This window comes from Podarcis tiliguerta (assembly GCF_965153285.1).
Source record: "Podarcis tiliguerta genome assembly, chromosome: 17".
Classification (NCBI taxonomy): domain Eukaryota; kingdom Metazoa; phylum Chordata; class Lepidosauria; order Squamata; family Lacertidae; genus Podarcis; species Podarcis tiliguerta.
In genome coordinates this window covers 34,460,287-34,481,532 of record NC_139550.1, presented here as the reverse complement: position 1 = coordinate 34,481,532, position 21,246 = coordinate 34,460,287, and the positions used below count along the sequence as shown (strand labels likewise).

Here is a 21,246-nt window from a genome sequence, read left to right as displayed (position 1 = left end):
GAGAGGCTGGCATAAGGCTAATTACTTGGCTTGGAAGTGGAAGTTCAACATTCAGCTACATAGAAATAAAGGCTTTCTTAGAGGGTACCCAGTCCTCTTTATTCTGCTGATTCCTCAGATGGGGAAACCATAGGAACAATGTCCCCCACACAGCAGCGGGTCACCTCAGCTGGGGCCCTGATTCTGAGGAAACAATTGAATTGTTCTGGGAGGTTGCAGAGGCTACGGGTCCATCACCAGCCACCTTTGGAAATTTACAGTCAGATCTCTTTTGGAGAGAGGCTCTTGGTCTAACGCTACAATTTACTGTGGGAGACTGAAGAGAAATGTCTGTTAATTATAATGCACTGCAATCTCTATGTACTGTAAAGTCCTTCCCTATGGTGTAATACTCAGAGAGTCTTTCTTGCTTTTACACGTTGAATTGCAGAGTTGGGAGGGATGCTTATGGTCATTTAGTCCAGCCCCCTTGCCCTGCAGGAATAAGCAGTAAGGAAACTGCCCCCTGGACACTCCTGCAGAGCTTGAAGCATTCTTTCTACAGCTTTGGCCTTTAAAAAGACAGGCTATCTATACAAGCCGTGGTGGGGACGTAAACAAGGCACCACACAGTGCAAAGTGAAACAGGCTCTGAGGGTCCGGCAGGTAATCCTAACAGACTTGAAAGTAGACACAATACTTTGGTATCTTGCCCAAGCATCAAAAATCATGTGTCAGTGGATGAGCCCTAAATTTGCTACCAAGCTTTTACTGACCCACACGGGAACTCGGGTGGTGTACCACAGGCTGTCCATTAGTGGGTCACATCACTGTTCTATCTAGCCCCGTATTGCTTAATGTGACTGCCCAGCAGTTCTCTCCACGTTCCAGCCCTCCTACCCAAGATGCATTAGCTGGCGATGCCAGGAATCAAATCTTGCACCTTGCACACCTTCATGTATTCTGTCACTGGACTATGCACCCCCGGCTATTCCTGCAGTCAATCCTGATCTGGAACTAAACAACAACAAAATCAATGGTTCGATTCCCAAGAGAAAAGACACACCGTGCTCACTGACTCCGTTCCACTCTCAGCTAGTTCCGTCTTTTTATTTGCTCAATAGCCTTTAACTGGTTGCCAAACAAAAAGATATAACAGCACATTTGTAGCTATGACACCAACTGGCATTACCACGAGACAGAGAAGGTGGACCTGCCAGGCCCCTATGAGCCTGCAGGGTGTGGCAGACCCTCCCCTAAAATGGAACACAGGGCCTTCCAACGGTTTCCTTACAATTCTGCAGGGCTTACAGGGAGGGGCTTCTGATGTGATGAAAGAGCAAGAGCTAGTCAGGAAGCAGCTCGTATAATTCATGAAGTGTGTAAAAGCACATCATCGCTGAATAGTTTGGTGTAAAAGAAAGAAAGGAGAGAGGGTGACAGGAGAAGTCTGCTTTAAAGAAATCTGCGCCAAAGGTTCAGGGGCTTCCTTTGTCTTCTTCACAAGTCTCCTTCTTAAATTCCTCATAGACAACATCTGGCTTGTCATCCTTCTCTGCACCCTCTGCTGTTCGGGCATTTGGCACCCACAGGCCAGAACTGATGCAGCGCTGCATGTGGTATTTCGCTTCCTACAATGGGACACAAAACACATCCTGCTTAAGGGCAACTCTAAGGAATTCTTATTCATTAGGCTTCTAAGCAATGGAAACGACTGATAAAACCTAAAGCTTTGAAAAATGCTTGGAAAACATTGTTGTTCTTTTTTAATAGGAGTCAAAGGTTCACGATCTCTGAACTAGAGGAGTATTTGACCAATATGTGGCATATAACCAAAACTGCAATTCCCAGGAAGGCAACATAACACTGCAGTCTGCATGCACAACTCCATCAGCAGATGTGCTAACATTACAAACTAGGAGAGATCTCTTGGAAAATAGGTAAGCTCTTTAAAAACTTTTGCAATGAAAGTGAGTAAATACCAATTCCAAATCGAGCTAAGGGGAGCTCATCTATTACTAAGTTTGAATGTATTTTATCCTAAAATGAAAGGTTAGAAAATAAAGCAAGACTGTGAACTTCAAGAATAGTCTTTAAGGTAAGTAGTTTAAACAAATCTGCAGCAGCGGCTGCTATAGCAAAGTTTGCAAGAGGCAGAAAGTCTCTTACCCTAAACTAGTGATGGCCAAACTTGGCCCTCCAACTGTTTTGGGACTACAACTCCCATCATCCCGAGATAACAGCACCAGTGGTCAGGGATGATGGGAATTTTAGTCCCAAAACAGCCAGAGGGCCAAGTTTGGCCATCACTGCACTAAACCATAGGTCTTTACAGGCAAAAGGGAAGCTTCTGTTGGGATGTATCAATTTCTTATAGAAATGGTGACAAAATTCCCTCAAGTGGCTCTATGCTTAAGGAAAATTTTGGTTAGATGAAAGAAATTTAATTAGAAGGGGAGATTTCTCCCTGCAAGTCTGATTCCTAATGTAAAATACAGTGGTACCTCGGGTTAAGTACAGTGGTGCCTCGCAAGACGAAAAGAATCCGTTCCGCGAGTCTTTTCGTCTTGCGGTTTTTTCGTCTTGCGAAGCAAGCCCATTAGCGGATTAGCGCTATTAGCGCTATTGGCAGTTTAAGGGCTATTAACGGCTATTAAAGGCTTAAGGGATTAGCGGTTTAGCTGCTAAAAGGCTATTAGCAGCTTAGCGCTTTAGAAAAAGGGGTTGGGGAGAGGAAAAAAAACTCAAAAAATTTCGTCATTTTCGTCTTGCGAAGCAAGCCCATAGGGAAATTCGTCTTGCGAAGCGCCTCTGAAAACAGAAAACCCTTTCGTCTTGCGGGTTTTCCGTCTTGTGAGGCATTCGTCTTGCGGGGCACCACTGTACTTAATTCGTTCTGGAGGTCCGTTCTTAACCTGAAACTGTTCTTAACCTGAAGCACCACTTTAGCTAATGGGCCTCCCGCTGCTGCCGCATCGCCACCGCACGATTTCTGATCTCATCCTGAAGCAAAGTTCTTAACCCGAGGTAATAATTCTGGGTTAGAACTGGGTTAGTTTGTAACCTGAAGCGTATGTAACCCGAGGTACCACTGTATACAGGTGCTTATTTCAGTAGCTTATCAGGTTTGGAGCCAGCATGCAATGCTGAAATTTAAGCAGGGTCCCAAACACAGCTAATGGGCCCAATAAGCTGTGTAGTGGAAGGTCAATAATGCTTATGGTACCTGTGTAGATTAGGGTGCTTCAGCATGCAATTGTACACGCCAAATTTCCCAAAATGGGCTGCCACGAAAAATCACACAATTTATGGATTTGGAGGGCACAGAAGAAGTTTAATTATCGACTGTGGCAGATATGAGCACGTCTTCAAGCCTTGCGTCAGAGGGGAGAGTAGTGGCAAAGAGTGCTCATACATGTTGGAATGTATAAATTAACATCTCCTAGATCTATCTGGACACATAGTCCCATAACTTGAAAGGAAGGAGTCTAATCCTAACTTTGAGAATACTCACAGCAGGTTCCATTTTGCTGATAGCATCCTGAAGCATCTGTACATCTTTCACATCAAAGCATTTCTGGAGCTCCTGGGAAGAAGAAATATGCATGTATATAGAGGGGAAGGGATGAAAGGACTGCAGAAATCTTGAGTTGTAGAAACAGTAAAGGTAAAGGGCCCCCAGACAGTTAAGTCCAGTCGCGGACGACTCTGGGGTTGCAGCGCTCATCTTGCTTTACAGGCCGAGGGAGCCGGTGTTTGTCTGCTCTGCAGACAGTTTTTCCAGGTCATGTGGCCAGCATGACTAAGCCACTTCTGGCACAACAAAACCCAACACCAGAGCAGTGCACGGAAATGCTGTTTACCTTCCTGCTGGAGCAGTACCTATTTATCTACTTGCACTTTGATGTGCTTTTGAATTGCTAGGTTAGCAGGAGCTGGGACCGAGCAACGGGAGCTCACCCCGTTGCGGGGATTCGAACTGCCGACCTTTTGATCGGCAAGCCCAAGGCTCAGTGGTTTAGACCACAGCACCACCCGCGTCCCAGCGTATACAGTACAGACTATCTAAAGCTCAGAGGCAGAGCACATGCTGTGCAAGCAGAAAGGCCTGCATTCAATTACAAATAAATTGGCTATTAATAAAGTAAACTCCCTAGAGTCACAAAAGCGTAGCATTGGAAGGAAACCTGAGGGTCATCTAGTTCAACCCACTGCAGTGCAGGAACGCCAACAAGCTTCTAGGAGCCACAGGTGAGAGCAAAGTGAAGGATGGAGATCAAAGTTGGACAAACTACCTTAGAGGGAGCATGATGTGTCCCCTGCCAGGAGTACTCCTCTTCCCCTAACACCCCATACACCCCAAGGTGCAGATAGATAAGAACAGAAATGGCTAGAACCCTGGGGCTAAAATAAGCTTAAAATTGAGTATAAGCTAGGGGTGGCTATCCCTCCAGCCTGGGAGCCAGACCCATTGCCCCAAATGTTTTCTTCTGAGCTCACAAGACGCTATTGATTTAGGTGGCAGCAGCAGCAGAGAAAAAAATATACAGGTAGTCACAGCACCTCTGTTCAGCCAAGAACCTTCATAGGCATATAAATTGCCCCCTCCCCAGTCATCACACATCTCACAGGCTAAAAAAAGGTAATGAGGGAAGCCTCAGCTAATCTACACGGATCGACTGAGGAGAGGCTGTGTGCTTGTGTGGGAAATGTTCTGCGGCCACGCTGTCTGCTTTCACACTCACCCCCACTCCTAAGGATAAGCAAAGAGTGAATGAACAAAAGCAAGTTAACCACCATGCGCACGTGCGTACACACACACACACACACACACACACACAGGGAAGCAAAAGGGTTAACCTCATACAATCAATTTGTTCAGTTAGAAGCATTAGTGACTCACGGGTGGGAGTGATTCATACACCTCTACAGGATCAAGGCCACCAGGCCCCAGTCGTTTCTGGCGCTCTTCTTCTTCATACTCTTTCATGGCTCTCTCAATGCGTGCCTTAGCCCGGCCCCGCACCCGCTCTTTGAAGGCTTCCAGTTCATCATTAAAACCCTCCATGTACTGCTGGTCAGCAGTCTGTGCGAAATTGGAAAAGGTGGCAGGTAAGAAAGTGGAGGAGGACACACATGAGAACACAGTACTGAGCAGATATCTTGCCCTTTAACAGGGGAGCAAATCAAACTTTACAAGATGTTACGCTGATCTTGTCCATAAAATGCCAGCCAAAACCTAAATACATCATGCTATTTGATAAATACACTCAAGCCAGAACTCTGCTGAACTACCAGAAGAAATAAGTTTTTAGAAGCATTACCCCCTCTGCAGAGACTTCAAAGGGCCCCAGTATAATCAAATGATCAGTTGACTGGTAGTCACAGAAAACCTCTTTCAAGCTGTGTAGGTACTGATCAGCTAACTGACACCAATCAGCTTTCAATTTTCATATATTAATCATCTGACGTCATTATGACATCATGTGACTGACAGGTGAATGGTTGAACTCACCTGTCAAAGTTGGTCCGGGGGTGGGGGAGAGCCAAGATAAGGTTTTCCTCTATTACCTGGGCAATAGTCTCACCTTGATTTTAGCAAAGAACTGTCTGAAACAAGCTCTAGGGTCAACTTTCAGGCTCTTGGCCAGCTCTAGGATGAACTGCATCACTATGGTCTGATGAGCCACTTGTTCCATCAGGGCATGTTTCTGAGACAGGCGACAAAAGAACAGTTGCACTTTTAAAGACACAGTCACACTCCCCTTTTCAATATGTCATTTGAGCCTGGCCCAGCATGCAAATGATTACATTAAGAACGTCATTCAAAACTCACTCCCAATCCTCCCTCTCTCCATCTCAGCTTCAGGCTCCCAAGGTTACAACCATAGGATACCAGATGACCCAGAACCACGTCCATCAAAAGCATACAGAATTCTGCCTTCCTGGTCCCTTCATTTTCCCAGGATAGTATCTAGAATCAATGCTGTGGTTTTGTGTGGGGTTTTTTTACAAATTCATGAGGCCATCTCTAAAATTGGAATTTTCTTCTGGGCATATAGCTGGCAGTGAGACAGCAGCGGCTGACTCAGCAAGACCCAGCCGCTACAGTGCCAGACACAAAACAAGACTTGAAATAATTCCACTGTCAGAGGAAATAAATCCTGCAGAGCAGGTTGAAGCAATCTGTTAAATGTGACAGAAGAACCACACTGGCTGCTTATGAGGTAGCCAGCCATCAAACTGCACAAAGTGACTGAAGCAGGTTCACGGAAAACTCTGCTATTAACTCCTAGTACTGAAGCAACTGCTAGATCTAAATACTTATTTGGAACCTTAATAATAAGACCTGAAATACAGGCAACCCCCATTTACGAACGTTCAATATGTGCGACTGCGCAAACGCACATCATGCCGAACCTGGAAGTGACCCTAAAACATCATAAAAAGGGGCATAACAGGGTGCTTGCAGGCTTTTTCAATGGTGTTTCAAATACATGTGATTTCACTTAAATGTGTGGTGCCTTTGAACATAACCCCCGTGTAAATGGGGATTGCATGTAAATACAGGCAGGAGGCCCTTAAGGGCTTGCCTTGAAGTCACCAAAGTTTCTCAAACACACTGTCCTCATTTGTTTTGAGTCATACACTGACAGTCCTCAGTCTTTTCCACTGCAGCTTCTGGAAAAGCTACACCAGCTTTACTCACCTCTTCTACTTCCAGATCGATACACCAAATGACTAAATAATTGGCTGTCTCTTCACACACAAGATACGGGTTATCAGACAGATATTTCTGGCTGTCATCCCAGCGCCGCAGCATTCCTTTTGGAACAAGAAAATAGGAGCATAAAAATCAGATGGGGGGGGGGTAATTTCCTAACCAGGCTTTTGGACTTTTAACACACAGATGACAGCACTGTAAAAAACTGCTAGCACTTTACAGTCCTATAACAGGAAACACATAAGCAGCAACTGGGGAAGCCAGAATAGTGATGAAGTTTGACTTGGGAACATACATAATATTAAAGAAGTTAAGTCCTTATGGTAACAAGATTATTAAAACAAAGAAAAAAATGCAATTGGTCAATTAGTACAAGGGCGAAGGATACTGGTTTCTAAAAGCTACTTTATATAACCTGAATCAATGTTCATGTAAGATGCATTGATGTTCATGTAAGTTAATGCTATTTATTTTTAAATGATCAAGCAGAGCTGCTTTTATTTTCTTAAACACAGTATAAGAAACTTATTCCACACTAGTGCTAAAAAGGCTTGCCTTTTTGTGAACACAGTCCTCAATGCAAAATGTGATTGCTGGTCCTTGTTGCAATGGCAGGGTTCAGAAGCAGCAATAAACCAGTCTAGAACTACAGTAGCAAGGCTGCCAAGTATTGGGCTCAAACGCTCCTCTCCTCTCACTTTATCAACTATAGCCACAAGGAGACTGGAAGCGTTTGCTTCTGGGTCCGCCCCCCCCCCACTACAGTTTCATACTGTATGGGGACCAGGAATTGCTCACTTTGGTGTCTTCCTAAAGCATGGTTAAGACCTAAGAGACTGTCTTGTTTTGCACAGAAAAAGCAATTTGGTCATTGAAAAACAAAGCATATCTTCCAATATCCTAACGCTGGTCTGGAGATTAGGGTTACAGTTGGAGTCGGGGTTAGGGTTAGGTTAAGTAAGCAACTCATGGAGTATTGCATCTGCACATCCTCATTTTTCTAGATGCATTTCTCCAATGTATTATTTACAGAGTAGACACTGGAAATTGGCAGTCCCCAATCCAACCAATGCTGCCAGCTGGACCAGGCAAGCTCCAGTTACCTTTAGTTGCAGCCTGACAGGATCAGGCACATGGTTATGTTGATTACCATTCCCTCTCCCAGAATAGGATCTAACCCAATTTTGTAACAGGGAAAAACATATACCCATGTTCTCCTGATATAAGCAAACAAAAAGGGATTGCAGTAGAACATGAGTCAAGGTAGGGCACAGAACATATCATCCTGTTATTCAGCTCTGGGTAACCAGACAGATTTCTACAGTCTCCTAACTACAGTGAGAGCTATCTGACTTTGTTGAAGGGGGTCAAGAGCACCCTTCCCCCCTGCACGTAGGGAAAACAGAGAGACCATACTGAGTACAACTACTTGTTGGTTTCTGGTACTCATGACTGCAGATTTCCTCTCTTCTGATCTTCTTTGAAAGAACTTTAAGCTATAATTACAAGCCAGTCACACCAAGTCTACCTAACTGCAAATGAATATCAATCAATACTTTATTGCGGTCCAAAGGCCCATAAAACATAAACCATAAAACAATTTCAAAACTAGATACAGTTAAAATGACCAGACAGACAGATGGTAGAACCAAGGCAGCCAGCAAATGAATATCAGTCCACAAAAGTTGTATCTCCAATTTGCCACACTGATCTCAAGTGCTCTTAGCCACAGAAAAAGAAGCTGTTTAACCCAAAGTACTCTCAGATCAGTGCAGAGTTTTCCCTTACCAAAGTGTTTAATTTGCTTCTCATACTTCTCCACATATGTTTTGTGCTTTTTCTCTTTCTGTTCTTCTGACTCCTCGTCCTGCTCCGCCTTGACATTGAAGACACTCTACAACAGCAAAGGAAGCATGCTTAGAATCACTATTGCTACCACAATGCAGTCAAGGTTGGCCAAACCAACAAAGGGTGGCCAGGATAGTCCTAGGCTGAATACAGTAAGAAAAGGAAAATACCAGCAAAAGAATGAAGAGATGAAGCAGCTTCAAAAGGATCAAGTGCAACTGAACAGATAAAACAATCCAGAAAACCCAGGATGAACAACCTGCAGCACTACAGAGGTTGTTGCACTACAACTCAGATCATCTCTGACTATGTGGTCCGTGGGGAAGGGGGAGTTGGAGTGTAACATGATCTGGAAGGTGACAGGTTTCCCATCACTGCTGTAAAATATTTGGCAGCCTTGGAATTAATTTAGTCATCTTTTTTTCTTTTTTAAACATTTTATTGAAGGAAATCATCAATACAATAAAAATCAAATAAATTAAAAAGCAGCACAGTATATTCAAGTGAGACTTAATATTAAGTTGGTAAAGTACTTAAGACCATTAGGAAAGATGGATTTCACATTTTATTGTGGAGAATGAGTCCTATGTGCTTATTTTTTGTATGTAAGATAATTTTTCAGGGTCCTCCAAGTCTTTGGCAACACATAATTTATGAATTATTTTTTCAGCTAATGCAAAACTCCATATATTTTTATACCAAAACAAACACCACAAATCCAGCAAGGTTTTCCATTTCTGGGCAACTGAGGTTCTAGGCAACTCTGACTCTGTGTCAAGAGTTCCTGAGAGCTGAAACTATTCAAATGATCATCCCACAGATCTAGTAAACAAAACTGTGCTGAAGTTGGAATGGAATGTCAGAGTATTTTGGTCTTGGCAAACTTAACTAAAATTGATTCCATTGCCCTTGAAGATGAGTCACTCAACTCATAATACTCTGAGCCTTAACAAATGGGTTTAAGGGAGTCTTTCTGAGGCTTTCATTTCTTCATCCCAGAATATTTCTAAGGCTTGATTCCCATTCTTGCTTCCCTCAGTTCAGTACTCAGGAAATAAAACCAGTGTTTGGTATGCTATCCTAAAACCTAATTGTTAGCAACTGCATTTGTTATTTTACAGATATAATTGCTGTAAAAACTGCTTTGATTTTTTAAATTAAATTGTGGCATACAAGTATTTTTTAAAATTTGTAGAGTTCACTTTTCATCAACAAGAGAGACAAACAACAATCTTTGCTAAAAATTCTGATCCCTCCAGAAGCCTTATTATCAAGCCCCCAAAAGTTATTTGCCTGCAAAATGTTTTACTTACTTATTTATCACTGATAAGAGTAAATGAGTATAAGTAAAAAGAAGGAGACAACATACACAACAAGCCATAAATAAATGTAGCATTTCACTCTCAGTAATTAGAAAACAGACAATAATGCACAGCAAACACCCAAGTGAAAAAGCAATTATTGAGCGGGCGCTTAAAGCTCTTAATAGTCAGTGCCAGGCGCAACTCTGAATGCGTTTCATAACTGGAATGCTAACACTGAGAAGACCCTCCACTGAGTTGCTGCCTGGAATATTTTAGGGGGCTGTAGCACTACCAAAAGGTCCTCTGCCACAGGACTTAACAATGCATGGGCAGGTGGACATGGGAAAAACACTCCTTCAAGTAAATGGATCTGAATTTATATAGGCCAGGGTATTGAACAAGATTTTTAACTGAACAAGATCTTTCATACAGTTTTTCTGATATGTGTAAAAAGTCGTCCAAGGCCCAGATATGTGCAATTCACATAATTTAGTTTAAGGCCATACAGTGAGTCTTCCCGGTAGCAAATGAGTGCATATCAATCAAAGCTGCATAGCAACTAGACCCACCTTACTGAAGCCATCTCTGCTGAGTGTGTCCACATTCCATGGCATGTTCTTTTCCTTCTTCCTGAGATCGTCTGCCTTCTCTTCCCAACTCTTCTCTTCTTTCTTGAGTTGCTGTGCCTCAGCCTGCAACCTTTGCAGCTCACTTTTGGTGCTATCTACGTTGGCCAATTCAAGCTCTTTTATCTTCTTCTGACACTCAGCTAGTTTCCGCTTGCAATCCCGACACCCTTTGTCCACCTCTTCTTTCTCCTTGTGGAACTGTTCCATTCTCTCGACTCGGGCCTGAAAAATGGGTTGTATTCAGTCAATACAGTCCAAGTGACTACAGCCTCTTTATTACTTCAAGCTAATACTGGGACACTTCCAACCCATAATGAGGTACACCAAGTTACCTGTATGAAATATAGCCATCTGGCACCTTCTATCGCAAAAAGGTTAGTTCATTTCTAGTTTAGAGTAGTGCTGTCAGCTGAGACCAGGACCTTACACACACACACAACCTCCAGTTGACAGAGAAATGTGGGACAAAGTCCCCTGCCACCAGCTGGTGGACATCTGATGTATTCATCTTTTTAAAAATAAATAAAATCCTAGCTGTTTTCTCCTCCCAACCAGGCAATATTAAGCTCCTGGCAGAAGCTCAAGCTGAAGAACAAGAGCTAAAGGGCTCTTAACCTTTGACTCACAGCCTGTAGCCTGCAGCCCAAGGAACAACTTTCCACTTCCACCACATGGAGACTAACTAGTAAGCATGTGCAAGGGCACCAGAAGGCATCAGGGAAGATTGCTACTGAAGGCCCCCATGGGTCAGCATAAAGCAAAGATATAATCTTTCTTATTCTAAGCTTCTAGGGGTCTGTACTTGGCTAGAAAGCCCAGTGTATGGTACTGGACTGTTTCTTTTTATGGCAACTATTAACATTGTAAGTATTTGTAATTTTATTTTAATTTATTTTAGTTTTTTTAAAAAAGTTATTTAGCAGTTATTACACAGATTGGATGGTTAGAACAGAGTGGTGGTGAGAGTAGCCTTAACTGTTCTGGCTGCGTTAAGCTTTTTAAAGAGGAGAATTCAACATTGCATTAAGTTGATTGTTCTGTCAGAGTAAACTTTTCAGCCTACCAGACAGAACAAGCCCCCTCTCCTTGTTCAAGGAGTCTGCCTGATACGTAACACTCAGCAAATTTAAGGTCTTAGGAGAGGGGGGGGGTGTGAAAGCTGTGTTGCACAAGCAGAAGACCTTGCGCAAGGCTTCCACTGATGGGTCTTGTTAGGTGGATCCCACCCTTAATATTTATCAATGTCAGTTCAGGCTCCTAGCCTCAAAAAATGAGGAATATAAAAAGCTTGATTAGAGCATATTTTCATCCTTGTGACAAGGCTTTCTTTTGGCCTTCCTATGTTGGAATTTTACAATTTTATATATTTATATTTTTTGCTTGCCGATTTGTTGGGATTTTATTGTACTAATAAAAAATTCTCACACACAAACCTTTACATGTGCAGAAAGGGAGTGCATGTATACCGCACAAAGACAGCAGCCAAGCAAAGAAGAAGAAGCTGTTCCGCACATGAATACCTCCTACCTACAAACATCTTTCTGCTCCTGCATACACAGCAGCGTGGGTGGGTGGAGTAGCTGCTGCGGTGGTCACTGAGAGTTTTGGAACCCAGGAAACAAGGCTGGCATTGCTTTCTGGGCAAAGCTTTCCTGGCAGAAATCTGGTATCGCAAGTCAAAATATTCAGCAACCAGTAGGAGAATACTTCAAATTCCAAGTACACCCTGCTACTCTGACCTTGAAGTCATCATACTTCAATAGCAACTACAAGACTTCAAAAGGGAGTATATCCAAAATGAGATTGCTGAACTAGAATTTATCAGCAAAGCTGAATAGCTCAATTCAGATTCCTGGCTTGTCTTTCACTCCATAGAAAATAGTAGTCTCACTTCAGGAGTTCAGACTAACAGAACAATAATATTACAATGTCTTTACTCCTTCATATTGTGAATGGATCACTCATTCTTATCTTGCATTAATTTGGACTCCGTATAACAGAATTACAGACTTACTGATGCTACCTTTTGCAGTGTACTCATGTGTGTTTATCTCCATATCTGTCAACTGAGGACAGTTCACACAACATATAATGGGCTTAATGGAAACATATGCCACAAATAAATCTGCTAGTCTTTAAGCTTCAAAGGCAAAAAGCTCTGCCAACATTTTATACACACTTTCTAGTTTCTAAACACAGCAAGTTAAAATAGCAAGAATCAAGCAGAGTTTTCAAGGCAACGTTGTGTTATTTGACAAATTCCTCTAGCCTCTGCAAGGGAATGGGGACCAGTAGTCCTAACAGGGAGCTCAGGCAGAACAAAGCCATTACAAATGTAAGAAGCGTTACAACTAAAATGGGCAAATAAAATGTAAACATAGGAGCAGCATAAGCCAATTCTTCCTTCAAAAGGGATAGCCATCACATACTGTATATGCAATTTCAAGATCATTACTCTTTTTGGCAACCTCTCCTTGATTTGTCATTCCATCAAGCTCATGCTTGCAAGCTTTAGACAGAGGCTCCTGTGTGCAGCAAAAGATATGCCTAGTAGGATTAATCCCCCAGCCTATATGGAAGGAGGTCAGAAGAGATGATCATCTCCTCTGATCTCACACACTGTGAAGTGTAAGCTGGGATCTAGACATTTTTGGCATTATGCTGCCTTTACACTCTTGCCATTTTAAGTTGCTGTTCCTTGGAAACTGACAAGACACACATTAAACTTATTACACACAGGGCTGTGTGTCTTCTGAACCTACATAAGGTGAGGCTAGAAACTGGAAAAAGTTTGAGCTGCTGAGAAAACCAAGCATAATTTTTTGCATTTATCAGTTTTATTCCTGTGCATCATACGCATTCATTCCCACATGGTAAACACTAATCTTATTAAACATTTGGGCAGTTGCCAACTAAGGTTTTTCAATTCATTATTTGGCTGCAAACCAATCTTGTTCATAAAGCAAAGTTGCAAAACAAATTGTGGCTGGTTTTTGTGTTAAATATATGCTATACGATAACTGATGGACATTAATAGGTATCTAAAGCCATTTGCGAAGAGAAGACTCCCTGTGAAGAGAAGACTCCCTGGAAAAGACCCTGATGTTGGGAAAGATGGAGGGCACAAGGAGAAGGGGACGACAGAGGATGAGATGGTTAGACAGTGTTCTCGAAGCTACAAACATGAACCTGACCAAACTGCGGGTGGCAGTGGAAGACAGAAGTGCCTGGCGTGCTCTGGTCCATGGGGTCACGAAGAGTCGGACACGACTGAACGACTAAACAACAACAACAACAAAGCCATTTGCACATGCAGAATGTAGGCACCCTATATACAGAAATGAGCAAAGCAGTGATATTTTAGGGAGCAGGCTAGCAGGCAGGACCCATTACTTACACCATAGGAGCCTTCACAACACAAAACACTCTTGCTGTATCTGTTTTATATTATTTGTTTTTTATCTTATATTTTGGAAATGTACATCCAGTTTTTCCCCCTTTAAATTTTTTGGTGGCCCCAAAGAAAGTGGGCCCTCAGCTGTAGCTTTTTTAGCTTATAGGGGAGAGACTCCATCAGGCAAGGCCTCCTTCCACCTGCCTTGCTCCACCCTCTGCTTCTCAATGTGTATTGTATTGTTTATGTACTGTGGCTTGCCGTTCTTTTATTGATTATGGTTTAGATATTACTGTAACCGTTGAGTGGATTTCTGTTTAACTTTTATATGTTGCTATTATTATTTTATACTATTCTAATGATTGTTGAATGTTACTTTTTTATGGAGGTTGCCTATTTTAAAGTTATGTTTTACTATCACATTTTTGTATTGCATTAGATTGTTACAAGATGTACATTTTTTGTTTCTTCAGCTTGTAAACCGCCTTGAGTATTGTAAGATAGAAAGGGGGTATACAAATTAAAAATGATGAATGATGATACAGTGGTACCTTGGGTTAAGAACTTAATTGTTCTGGAGGTCCGTTCTTAACCTGAAACTGTTCCTGAGGTACCACTTTAGCTAATGGGGACTCCTGCCACCGCCACGTGATTTCTGTTCTCATCCTGAAGCAAAGTTCTTAACCCGAGGTACTATTTCTGGGTTAGCGGAGTGTGTAACCTGAAGCATCTGTAACCTGAAGCATCTATAACCCGAGGTACCACTGTATGTCCACCTGTCCTTTGTCACCAACAAATTGTGGCTGGTTTTTGTGAATATATGCTATATGGTAATCGATGGACGTAATAGATATCTAAATCCATGTGCACATGCAGAATGTAGGCATCCTATATACAGAAAGGAGCAAACCAGTGATATTTTAGGGAGCAGGCGGGGCCCATTACTTACATCACAGGAGCCTACACAACACAAAACACTGTTGCTGTATCTAGGCTTTATTTTATTTGTTTTTTATTTAATATTTTGGAAATGTACATCCAGGGTTTTTTCCCTTTAATTTTTTGGGGGGCCCCCAAGAGAGCGGGGTCTTCAGCTATAGCTTGTTTAGCTTATACGTAAATCCGGCACTGCGAAGGGAGGAGCATAACGGGCAAGTGGCGCGTCCCGTTCAGCCGCGCGCGCTCAAGAAGGTCCAGGCCTCAGAGGGGTCGCGTAGAGAAGGCTCGCCGGAGAAAGGGGTCGGGGTGGCGGCGGGCGTGTTTCGAGAGCCGCCCTGGCCGAGAGCGTCGCTCGTAAAGGCTGCGGCGGAGAGGGCAGGGCGGGGGGAGCCTGAAGGAAACGGAGGAGGGGGAGCAGGCCGGCCTTTCCGAAAGCGGAGGGGAGACACTCCGCCGGCGCAGGAGCCTGACGGGAAGGGAAGCTGCTGCACCTGTGGAGCTTCTGCAGGCGGGGCGGGCTCCCTCCCTCTCCCCCTCACCTGGTGCCGCCATCGGAAGAGGCTGGGCGTGTCGATGTTGGGGTGAGTTTCGTCCTCATCGTCGGACACCTCGATGTGGTCCCAGACGCTGTAGTCCACCATGGCCGCTCTCCTGCCGCCCTCCTGCCGGCGTTGCTGCCTCCGCTGCTGCTGCTGCCTCCTCCGCCTCCCGGCACTTCCGCTTCCGCTTTACGTCACTTCCGGAATCTCCGCGCACGCGCGCGTAAAACTTGCGCCGCGCCGATACTTTCTCCCACCGACGGAAAGATAGAGAGATACGAAGCAAAGGCAAGAGGTGCTCCACTCAGCCGGCACTCGCGCGTCCCCAGGCCTGTTTTTGAAAATGCCCAGGTGACACCTCTTTCCCCGGGAAGTGCCTCTTCGGCAGCCTGGGCTGTGGCCGAAGGGCTCCTCGGGCGGCCGGGCGGCTGCACATGGACATAGCCCGGTTCATAGCTGTCAAGCGTCCCTTATTTGGAGGGACAGTCCCATATTCCAGCGCCATGTCCCGCTGCTGTCCCTTATTGATGGATGTCCCTATAAAATAAATAAGTAAATAATAGGTGCTTTATAAATTGCCTATACTGAGCAAACAGAACGAGGGGGAGAGACGTGTAACCCAGAAGCAGCAAAAGTCACAGCGCCGGCAACATTTCCGTGCAAATTGTGTTCGTCATAAGTGACGGTACAATGTCAATTAACGCACCACTGCAAAATTAAGCAAGTCCCAGAACCATCTCCGTTTTAGCAATTCAACCTGTTGGCTGGCAGTCAAGATGCCTTGCTTTGAGCGCTATGAATTTCTGAGCGAGGCGTTCTCATCTTTTTGTTCCTCTCTGTCGTGCACAAACACACTCACAAGGTGATCTGGATTGCTGCGGCTTCAAAAGTTGTTAATTCACACAAAAGTGTCAGTGGTGGTGGTGGGGAAGAGGCGCATTCTCTCTCCTGCTGGCCATAGCTGTCAAGCGTCCCTTATTTAGAGGGACAGTCCCTTATTCCAGCGCCATGTCCCGCTGCTGTCCCTTATTGATGGATGTCCCTTAAATGATGTCCCTTAAATTTCAAAGGAAGCAGCTCCTCTCCCTCCCTCCCTGCTGGCCAGGGAGGAGGGAGGTTCCAACTGTGTTGCTTGGCTGTGTTGCTCACCCAATAAGGAGTCTAAGATCTTGCATGCCTTGTGCTGATCAAATCGGCTGCGTTGCCTGGGGACTCGCCTTTGCTCAGCGCTTCCCAGCGGAGAGGTGATGGTGGTTTTCCTTGAGGCTTCGTTTGGCTGCTGGCTGGGCTTTCTGCCTTTGGCTCAGAGGGGTGCAGTAGTTGAACATACCTGTGCTGAGTGCTCAGATCGGAATCAGATGGATACGTCATCAACGGCCCACTCACCCTTGCCGGCGAAAAGGTCTGTCTGGAGCGGGGGGACTTGGTGGGGGGAAAGGAAAGGAGATCTCGTGGGAGGGGGGCTTTTGAATTTGTTTTGGAGGCTCCTTCAGTTGACTTATGGGGGAAAAGAAAGGAGCTGGTTGACTAAAATGGTGGGTGACTGGCAATCCCGTGGCGAGGGGGGGGAGGCTGTGTGTGTGTGGCTAGTTAATGCAAGCTGAGGGGGGTTTTGAATGCTGGACGCCATGTTGTTGCACGTGCTGCTGGAAACTTTGCAGTGCAAAGCTAGGCCGGGGAGCCATCTTAAGTTGAGGCTGCATAGGCCTTGTGGTGCATGTGATTCAGATTCTCTTCAGTTGAACCTCTGGTTACAAAGTTGGCTGGACAGTGTTCTCGAAGCTACCAGCATGAGTTTGACCAGACTGCAGGAGGACAGGGAGACTGGAGTGCCTGGAACAGGTGAGGCTGCAGGTCCCTTATATTCAAATCTGTAAGTTGACAGCTATGCTACTGGCTCCCCTCAAAAGGGTGGCCCATCCTTCCTAAAGGCCTCATTTGTTCGCTCATTTGTTATTTTTGGCCCATCTCTGCTCCTTTAAGATAAAAGGGCTGGCAAATCCCAAACTATCAAATGAGTACCTGGCAAGGAAGGCTCTGTAACTGCAGCTTCAGGGCTGTGTAAGACACAGAGTGCACTTAAAACACATGGATTCCCCTGAATAATCCCAGGAACAGCAATTCACGTTCCCGCGTGACACACAGGCGGGCCCCACGTGCCCAGACCCCGGCGCCTTCTCTCTCCTTCGCGGGAAGGGGCTAAGTGGCACGCAGGCACCCCACCAATTTCCAGAGCGACCTGGCTGCTGGTGGAAGGGGGTTCACGCGTCTTGGAGGAATGTGGGAATGGAGGGGGGGATTGGTAGGAGGAGACAATCCTAAAGTGGGATGGAATGGAAATCCAACAAGCAAACACCAGACCTCTTTTTCTCCTCTTTATTAGAAAACCTTTGATGCCAAATATATTAAAGAAGGGGTAGTTGAATGAAGGGGTCATATACATGCTCAGTTCTGGTGGCTCTGCATCTCTGAAGGCAGGAGGTGTATCTTCTCTGGCCTTCTGCTGGGCACTGGCCTGTTCATGTTCAAGCAGAGTCTGTGGCAGCAAAATGTTCTGCAGAAAAGGCCACCCGGAATTCCAGATGTTGCCACATCTAGCGAGGGAACATGGCTCGGTGGAACGCAGCAACCAAAGAGCAGGGGTTGCCAGAATTACCACCTAAGGTCCCGTGTTTCCAAATGCAGCCGCCTGCGAACTACGGAACTCCTAGACATATGGGGCATGCATAGTTGGGTACAAGTTCCATCTTTTTTAAGAACAGTTAAATGAATGGAGGATAGGCCTAACAGTGAATATTTGTGTTAACAACTAATAATTGAACACTTGGGGGGGGAGTATTCTCTCTCCTTTCACCAGGTGCTACAGCCCAACTCTGACCAGATGCAGCCAGGCATTGCACTGCAGGAACATATTCTGGAACCCGCTGGAGGAAGAGCCTGTGGAACTCCCAGAGACAACTTTCTTCTCTCCATGCATTATGAAGAGTCCACGCCACACCGGCACTCCGTGCCTTCTAAGTGGGTGGTGGCCCACTGTACGTGAGCATGAGGTGGAAGGATCTGGCGTAGTTGTTTTTCTGGAGGCAGAAGAGCTCCGACGAGAGCTCCGATGGATACAGAGGAAAGGGGCTGGCCAGGAACAGCAGCAGCAGCAGCAGCAGGATGGCGCTGAGGATCATCACCGTCCTGTTCCATATGGCGGGGAGTCTGGGGGGCTTCTGGGTTGGGAGGCAGGAGATGATTGAAGGCTCTTGTACGCTGGATCTGGAAGGGGAAACAAATGGTTCAGATTCGTAAATCTGGTTGTTGGGACACTTCTTTGAATAATAATAATAAATAATAATAATATTTTATTTATATTCCGCCCTCCCAGCCAAAGCCGGGCTCAGAGTGGCTAACAACAGTAAAATAATACAGCATTCTTTATGGACTTAGGTAAAGGGACCCCTGACCATTAAGTCCAGTCGCAGATGACTCTGGGGTTGCAGCGCTCATCTTGCTCTATAGGCTGAGGGAGCTGGCGTTTGTCCACAGAAAGCTTCCAGGTCATGTGGCCAACATGACTAAGCTGCTTCTGGCGAACCAGAGCAGGGGACAGAAATGCCGTTTACCTTCCCACCGCAGTGGTACCTACTTATCTACTTGCACTTTGAGGTGCTTTCGAACTGCTAGGTTGGCAGGAGCTGGGACCAAACAACGGGAACTCACCCCGTTGTGGAGATTTGAACCACCAACCTTCTGATCGGCAAGCCCTAGGCTCAGTGGTTTGACCACAGCGCCACTGGAGGTTGTCCAATGTTACCCAAAGAAAGCACTCTGCACAAGCTCAGAAGTGCATTCCTTACAGCTTCAGGATCTCCAACCATTCATTTCTTGGTTGCAGCCCAAGGCAGCGAAGCCACAAGGATCCAGGGATTCGTTTTCCGGTGTTGCCCAACCTATCAACTGCTTACCTGCCCCGCGTTGCTGGCTGGGGTTGGCCGAGTTTTCTTTTTCGCCCGTTGCTGCGACTTCTTTTTACCATTGCACATAAATGGCGAGGAGGTGGAGAGGGTTGGTAGTTTTAAATACCTGGGCATTTATATCTCTGAGGACCTCTCATGGACTGCAAATATTAACATGGTTGTGAGGAAGGTGCAGGGGAGGTTGTATTTCCTGAGAATGCTCAGGGAACTGAATCTATCTCAGCACCTACTCCTGTCCTATTATCACAGTACCATCGAGAGTGTCTTAACCTATAGTATATTATCGTGGTATGGAAGCAGCTCTGAAACGGATAAAAAAGCTTTACTGAGAATAACAAAAATTGCCCAGAATGTTATAGGGCTCCAGCTACCAACCCTGGATGAGATCTTCACGTCTCGCACTTTGAAGAAGTCACACAATATCCTGAGAGATCCCACCCATCCTGCTCACAACTTCTTTGAACTGTTGCCTTCGGGCAGAAGATATAGGACAATGAAAACACGAACCACACGCCTTCTGAATAGTTTCTATCCAAGAGCTCTGATTGCACTAAATAATGATCTCAGGGCCAGTTGTAAGAAATAGCAAGCAGGGAGTAGGAAGGAATGAGATAGGGTTTAGGTCATGTTATGCTTTTAATAGGTCATGTTATATTCTGGATTATGTATGTTTTATAGATTATGTTTGAATGGGATGAGAGTGTTGGAGGTACGTGCAAATGTGTATGTGAAGCCGGTCTTTGGGTGGGTGTTTGATTTTCGTTGTTGTGTATACTGTGTATATACGGACAATGACAAATAAATTTCTATTCTATTCTATTCTATTCTATTCTGCCTCTTTGGTCGTTTCCCGCTTGCCTGGGATTGCACTGGGAATTGCAGATTGAAGACACGTAGGGAGACAGGCCCACAAGTCCCAGTGACCTGCAGAGTGGACCGTAAGATGATAAGGTGCTGCCCTCTATGGAGCCAGATCATTGGTCCATCTAGTTCAGTGTTGGCTACACTGGCTGGCAGCTCTCCAGGGTTTCAAGCAGAGGATTTTTTGCCCAGGACTGAACCTGGGACCTTCTCCATGCGAAGGAGCGGTGGGCTCTTCCCCTGTTATTTGGAGCATCTGCTTGGCATGTAGAAGGCCTTGGGTTCCATCCCTGGCATCTCCAGGTAGGGCCACGATGGGAAACCCTGGACAGCCACTGACCATCAGAGTACACCAATATTCCTCAAACCTGAGTCCCTGGTTGTTGTTGGACTACAACTTCCATCATCCCTAGCTAGTGGGATGAGTGGTCAAGGATGATGGGAGTATCGACATGCAGAGGGGCCGGGAGGCCAGCTGGCAAGCCCATCTCGGATGTCTCCTTCCCATGCCCCGTAAATCAGTGACCCGAACTTCAAAAGCCAGGGCATGGTATATGTATGCATGTACAGTGGTACCTCGGGTTACATACGCTTCAGGTTACAGACTCTGCTAACCCAGAAATAGTACCTCGGGTTAAGAACTTTGCTTCAGGATGAGAACAGAAATTGTGCTCCGGCAGCGCGGCAGCAGCAGGAGGCCCCAATAGCTAAAGTGGTGCTTCAGGTTAAGAACAGTTTCAGGTTAAGTACGGACCTCCGGAACGAATTAAGTACTTAACCCGAGATACCACTGTACCGGTATATGGCATGAGGTATGAGGGGAGGGGGGTTAAAATATGCTCCCCATCCCTGTTTTTGAAAATGCAAATACAAATGAAAAAATACATACTTCAAAAAGTGAAAATCCGGACACAAAAGTTGTGTAGGAAAACACAAAAATGCACAAAACCACAAAAGTGCATACCACAGTAACAAACAAAAACAATATTATCCCACCCCACACTTATACATCGGGTGGGGCATAATAATTATTATTATCATTAATGATTTAACTTGTTTACAGT

At 45.0% G+C, this 21,246-nt stretch overlaps 1 protein-coding gene and 1 long non-coding RNA gene across 2 annotated transcripts; one reads left to right on the top strand and one right to left on the bottom strand.

The window, feature by feature from the left end:
• Positions 1–1,058: 1,058 nt before the first annotated feature.
• On the bottom strand, positions 1,059–15,572 carry CDC37 (cell division cycle 37, HSP90 cochaperone). Its single transcript, XM_083420438.1, has 8 exons — positions 15,357–15,572; positions 10,425–10,706; positions 8,492–8,597; positions 6,689–6,804; positions 5,568–5,690; positions 4,883–5,065; positions 3,494–3,565; positions 1,059–1,610 (listed from the first exon to the last, which is right to left on the bottom strand). Exons 1-8 carry the CDS (start codon positions 15,456–15,458, stop codon positions 1,458–1,460), a joined length of 1,137 nt encoding a protein of 378 aa, XP_083276564.1. The 5' UTR covers positions 15,459–15,572; the 3' UTR covers positions 1,059–1,457.
• A 1,352-nt stretch (positions 15,573–16,924) lies between these two features.
• Positions 16,925–18,707, top strand: LOC310667951. The gene is made up of 2 exons (XR_014506474.1): positions 16,925–17,198; positions 17,917–18,707. It is a non-coding gene; the product is annotated as an uncharacterized lncRNA (long non-coding RNA).
• Positions 18,708–21,246: the final 2,539 nt, after the last annotated feature.

What these genes read in the sequence shown, in the direction of transcription:
- CDC37 (XM_083420438.1), bottom strand. Translation starts at nt 15,458, where the DNA reads ATGGTGGACTACAGCGTCTGGGACCACATCGAGGTGTCCGACGATGAG. An exon ending in GAAGCAAATTAAACACTTTG is followed by an intron (nt 6,805 to 8,491) that starts GTAAGGGAAAAC and finishes TTGTTCCAAAAG; the next exon opens with GAATGCTGCGGCGCTGGGAT. An exon ending in TCAGCAAAATGGAACCTGCT is followed by an intron (nt 1,611 to 3,493) that starts GTGAGTATTCTC and finishes GTCCCATTGTAG; the next exon opens with GAAGCGAAATACCACATGCA.